Source organism: Colias eurytheme, chromosome 3 (genome assembly GCF_061535395.1).
Source record: "Colias eurytheme isolate Ceu_HAF_F1 chromosome 3, ilColEury1 Martin Lab GWU primary, whole genome shotgun sequence".
NCBI classification, from domain to species: domain Eukaryota; kingdom Metazoa; phylum Arthropoda; class Insecta; order Lepidoptera; family Pieridae; genus Colias; species Colias eurytheme.
In genome coordinates this window covers 10,281,448-10,287,447 of record NC_142982.1, presented here as the reverse complement: position 1 = coordinate 10,287,447, position 6,000 = coordinate 10,281,448, and the positions used below count along the sequence as shown (strand labels likewise).

Sequence of the window (6,000 nt, the reverse complement as noted above, 5' to 3'; positions counted from 1 at the left end):
AAAAAAAAAGACCCTTTGCAAAAATTATCAAGTCTATAACTGAAGAGACTTCACTACATAAAAGAGGCCTTTTGAAATATTCAGCGGGAAATACTGATCCTCTTTTACGTTTAATAGATCGTGGAAACACATTGATGGTTTATCATCTATCATCGACTTTGCATGTCATTCGAACGTTCGCACAAATGCGATTTCTGCAATTTTATAAATGTTTTATAGACGTCATAATTACGGAAGCGAACCGCACGATCCCTAATGGCTTTGCTGTAACGCGTCGATATTTTATATTTTACCTGTTTTCATATAAATTTCGTATGATTTATGCGATGGGGAGAATGTCGCCTTGTAAGCAAAGCACGGAAAAGTCCCATTCGTGAAAAATGACAGAGGTAATGGAATAGATTTCAAGATTGGGGGAGGTGAAGTAAGATTAACACTCTACAATTTTATGTTTCTAAAAATGTTACCTTTCAACAATGTTAGACTGAAAAATTTATATATTTTAAATAAGTTTATTCCTTTACTTATCTATACTAGTATTATAAAGCTGAAGACTTTCACTGTTTGTTTGTTTGAACTCGCTAATCTCAGGAACTACAGGTCCGATTTGAAAAATTATTTTGGCGTAAGATAGCCCATTTATCGAGGAAGGCTATAGGCTATATTATATCATCATTCATCACCCTAAGACCAACAGGGGCCAAGCGTAGCAATGCGGGTGAAACCGCGGAGCACAGCTAGTACAAAATAAAATTATATGAATAAATGCATCTAAATAATTATTTCATTATACTCCTACATACCCTTATCATGTTTTAATGTTTAGCAGTGTACACTCTGTAACTGTACTGTTTCTGAACTTTGGCATTAGTCGGCATTACCACTGACCCTTCCTTATCTTTATATCTCTTGTTCCAAACAAGAACACCAATAATACTTTTAATTATTTGTATTTTAGAGTCTTATGTAATTACCGTACCTACCGTACATATAAAGAAGAAAATTATTTTTAACACATTGAATTAAATATTTTTGGTTGTATGCCATTCAAATCCCTACTAATATTATAAATGCAAAAGTAACTCTCTCTGTCTGTCTGTTTGTTAAGCTTTCCCGCTTAAACCTCTCAAACTATTTTGATGAAATTTAGCACAGACAATCTTTAGACCCTGAAAAAGAACATAGGCTACCTTTTATCAAAACACCACGCGGGCGAAGCCGCGGGCGGAAACTAAATAAATAAAAATTTACAAAGAATACAAAAGAATTTTAACTCATTCCAGTTTCGTAAAAGGCATGCCAAAGCAATTCGTAAAGAGCTGATGTAGTATGATTTGTTACTTTTGTGCCAAGCAAAATATTTCAAAAAGCTATTACGAACAAAAATTTCAGCTAAAAATCCTAAGAAACTTGTATTTCATTTCACAAACGCTGTGGGCTTGTTACGGTTTACTTTTTTCAGTTGAAGGAATGTAAAATTGTATTTTGTTATAAGAAAAACGTATGATGAACCGAAAATGTAGTATAATGTGAGTTAAAAGCTGAATTAATATGCAGGTATCTTTTAATATGTAAAATATGATATAAAATCGTACTCGTAATCAATTTGAAAATGGTTTTAAATTTTTCAAAATAATAAATCAGTCAATCAATCAGTAATCTGCCCATATATCCTCTGATATATTGATAATTACTATCAATATATCAGAGGACTTCCATTTGTTATAATATATTATGTGCAATAAAATTGTGTATTCTATAATATAGTATCATTTACCGTCTCCACAATATATTATTCGTGTATGATTTCAGTAATGGTGGCAATCATCGACGATCACTTGTTGGGCCAACCATGCCCAATGCCCATTGTGAAGAGAGCACATAGAGAACAGATTTGGATGATAAAACAGTTGAAATAAAATACATAACACGATTACATCGGTTTATTAGGATTCATGATTCCACGTTATGTTATTTACAGATGGTTTTATTATAACATCGATATTAGCAATAAATATATTATCCAATTTACTTATTTACAATTCAATTATCTAATAGTTGTAGAAAATACATTTACAATTTACATTATTGTATTATAAAATACTTAAGAATACACATTTATTTGACAATCGCATACACATAGGGAAATAGCGAAAAATATACCTACTGAATGTTCTAGAACATAATAAAAAAAAAAACATTGAATCTTTATATAAATCTGTGAAAATATTTCATGTTTTATTTAAATTGATATTATTATAATGTAGAAGTGACACTTACTGAAGTAATTAAGCTGGTTTTTGCACACGATGCAAATAAGGACTTTTTAGAGAGTATTATTATACCATATTTTATTCCGAATGGAGTGTCACTTGAAAAAAATATGATTTTAATTTATTTCAATATTCGTAGAGTTGAAGAACACTTTATTAAGTGTGAAACTGGCGACAAAATATGATAATTCATAACGATCAGCAAAAGAACAATAAGCAATTTTTTATTTCGTGGCAAAGAGACATACCTATGGCGTATATTATTATGTTTACTGTAACTGTTTACGTTACATAAGTATAATATTTATGCTGCTGAACTAAATTGAATTGAATTTCTCTTGACCAGACAATAAAAAGAACCGTGATAAAACGTCAATTTGCCCATTTCCACACTTTTTAGATAATTCACATATGAAATTAATAGACGTCCTACGAACCATAATATGCATCGTGTGTAAACACCCTAAAAGTCAGCTACACATCTAACAGTAATAACGTTATAATTATAATATCATTACGTATTCATAATTCACCGCGACTCATTAGTTTGGATACGACTAGAATAATACAAATTGCAAATTGTTTCAACAATATTGCTATTCACTTCATTATCCCTATTTATTATGTGAATAATAATCGACTAGTATGTAGGCAATAGTATAAGGTAAGTAAATTTTTTAGATAAAAATGTTAATATAGTTTAAAAACGAAAAGAAAACACGCTTAAATTCATGAAATTATTGTATTGTCACCGCTCGCGCTCGTTGAAAAGCGTACAAAGTTTAAATTAAATCTGTCCATTTAAAGTGGGTCAAAATCGAGTCTATAGGAGTCAGTTACATATGAATGATACAGAAATACACGTGAAGCTAATTAATGTTAAAAAGGTGTAGATAGGTTACCTGGCATTGGATCTTCAAAAACGGCAAATTGCACACACGATTAGACGACAAAGTAAGATGATTCAACTATCGTGAGCGAAAAAGAGACAGCTGAATAAAATGTAGCTAATTAGCCACATTTCGACGTGCCTCTCTCAGAGACAAACCTATCTACACATTTTACTCATAACGTCATTGTTTCTAGGCTTCAAATAAATCTAATTTACGCTAAGCTTTCCAGTCAGCAGAAGGTCATGTCTATATTGTATGTTCATATCTAGGGCACAATGAAAGCTATTGTTTGTCTTATAGCCACTTCTAAATGTACATTAACTCTGTATTAGTTGTTACGTGATTAGGCCATACTTTAATATTTAATGTTCATTTGTTTTTCGTACACGCACCTTTAAAACAAAAGCAGCTGTAAAATAGTGTATCAAAAAATGATATTTTGAAATTATGATACTTTGAGAAATATAAGAATATAATATAATATGTAGCGACTGGTGATTATAAGGCATTTAATACATAAAAGTCAAAAGCTTCTACGTCAGAACATAAAGAGGCTATTTTGCGATAGTACGGTTCAATTACTATAATAGCAAGTTATATAAAAATACATACCTTTGATATTGAGGAATTTCGTATTGCCCTCGTTAAGTAAAATATTACTTAGACCCTATTTCTATTTATAGAATAGTATTTGACTCAAATAAAATAGTAAGTGGAAAGATATGTAATAAAAAGTCTTCTGTTCTAAGTACTTGGTGATACTTTCAACGAAAAACTTTAGCAAACAACGATAATATGTGCTCTTGCACTTATCTAATTTACCATCTATGATTGATGATATCTGCTTGCGTAGTTTGATACATCACTGATCAATCACGTTCTTGTTATGGCATATAATGTCGAATTGAACCTTCACTATGATAAATAAACTCTATACTTTTCAAGCATTTATTTATAAACTCTAGGGCCAATGGAATGTGACTTTGTGCGAACATTAAAATCCACCGAGTGAATTCACTATGCTAACATTGACTATATTAGAAGCGTATTATTTAAAGCTCTGTTCATACAAATTGAGATCGCATTCTAACTGAGAGCGCTCCGAGTCCCGGGTCAGAGGACGGGCGGATACGCTCCCAGGGTGCTGGCTATCTTCTCTTCTTGAAATACTGACAAAGCAGCACTTTCTTGAACGCTTGCCTAAATACTTTATTAAATATCGTGTAAAATATTGGATTAACCATAGAAGAAGCGTAACCCAACCAGAGCACGAAATCGAACACCCATATCGGTATACGCTTCTCGCATTCCGGACAAACGGCCGGCACCATGTTCAAAATGAAAAACGGAGCCCAGAGTACGACAAATGTAAAAAACACAACCCCGAGAACTTTAGTCGCTTTTTGTTCGAGCCGCAATATTCTCCCGTGGCGAGAGGAATTACGAGATATAACACTGGAGTTTCTCGAATGATGCGTTCTTGGGGTCTGCCTTTGTGGGGTGGCGTTGTTTGAGGGACGTGAATTGTTTGATCTCCGAATTGTTCTGACTGGCGTCGAAAGAGTTGTTCTTGCTGCACCAAAGCTAGATCCTCGTCTGAATCTTCTTGCTTCTTCCCAAGTCACCATAGACGATGCGCCTCTACTGGGTCGTCTGAAGAAATTTGCAGAAGCTTCTTTGGGCTTCAAATTTCCATTTCTCGGGTATCCATTACACCCATTTATATCTCCACCGGGTACAATTATCACTTCTGTAGTTCGTCTTGGTGGGGTTGATTCTGAACCGAAGTAAGGGCATGTGCAAGGAGGAGGTAATAGCAATCCGTCTTCTGAACTTCGCGATTTTGCAGTTAAAGTAACTGGAGCTAGGAGGCCATCATTTCCTTCATCGTCTGAAGCGCTTCTTGCTCTATGTAATGGAGTGTTTGGATCGCAAGCTGAAGACGGCCTTCTTTTGTCTTGTAACATAGATGATGGTGAACTTGATGATACACTCAAGGATCCAGGTGTAAGCATTCCACCCTTATCCGATATGTTTGTCCTGTAGAGAAATGTACTATTGAAGTCAACATAAAATAAAATAATATTGCAGTGAAAACAATTGTAGCTCTACCAGGAAAATAAATTACATTGATAAGGAATTGACTGCATGAAACATGGAAATGTTCATAAATTTCGGACGTGTAATCATTTCGCGATTGAAAGCTGATAAAAACAATTATTTTGTGTGCAACGTCAAACATCGATTGTGAAAAGTGCATGCTGAATTCCAGTTTTCAAATGAGTTTTTGAAGTGGAACTTCTTTAGGCGCGTTGAGAGTGAAATTTCAAGTTCGCGTCATGGCAATACCGCGGCGACAATTTTAGTATTTTGAACATTGTCAAAGAAGTTTCACTTCTGACACGCTCTTGTTTTAATATACCACATAATTTTTGTGCACAATTTGGAATATTTGAAGTAATATTCCAAATTGTGCACGATCAAAGAGCCGTACAAATAAGTGCATGTATATTATATACCCTTTGGTTGCCTTAGCTGCAGCGGAAGCTTCCAAGCCTCGAGACAGGCGCAACATCTCTGCCCCGAAATGATGCAGTGCGCTCATTGCTGATGGAGCGGGCTCACTGTGCAACACAACATTGGGACACATGTAACATTGACGTGGACAACACTAAGCAAAGTGGATAGGGCCGGTTTCGAAGTCCCTGATAGCATATTTGATACTTTTAGATGAACTTTCATACATTTTTGAGTTTTTTACGGATTTTAAAGGCGATTTATTCTTTATAGCGAATGTGATCACAGGGAGATTTCGTGAATAAATCGCGTTTAAA

General features: G+C 34.1%; 1 protein-coding gene across 1 annotated transcript in view; it reads right to left on the bottom strand.

Annotated features, from left to right (window-relative positions):
* Positions 1 to 4,314: 4,314 nt before the first annotated feature.
* Positions 4,315 to 6,000, bottom strand: part of 5-HT2B (5-hydroxytryptamine receptor 2B) — a 101,081-nt gene continuing 99,395 nt past the window's right edge. The window contains exons 7-8 of the mRNA XM_090118389.1: positions 5,686 to 5,790; positions 4,315 to 5,206 (exon numbers count right to left, since the gene is read on the bottom strand). Of these exons, the coding sequence (XP_089974515.1) occupies positions 4,315 to 5,206; positions 5,686 to 5,790 (997 nt within the window). The remainder of the gene's footprint in view (positions 5,207 to 5,685; positions 5,791 to 6,000) is intronic.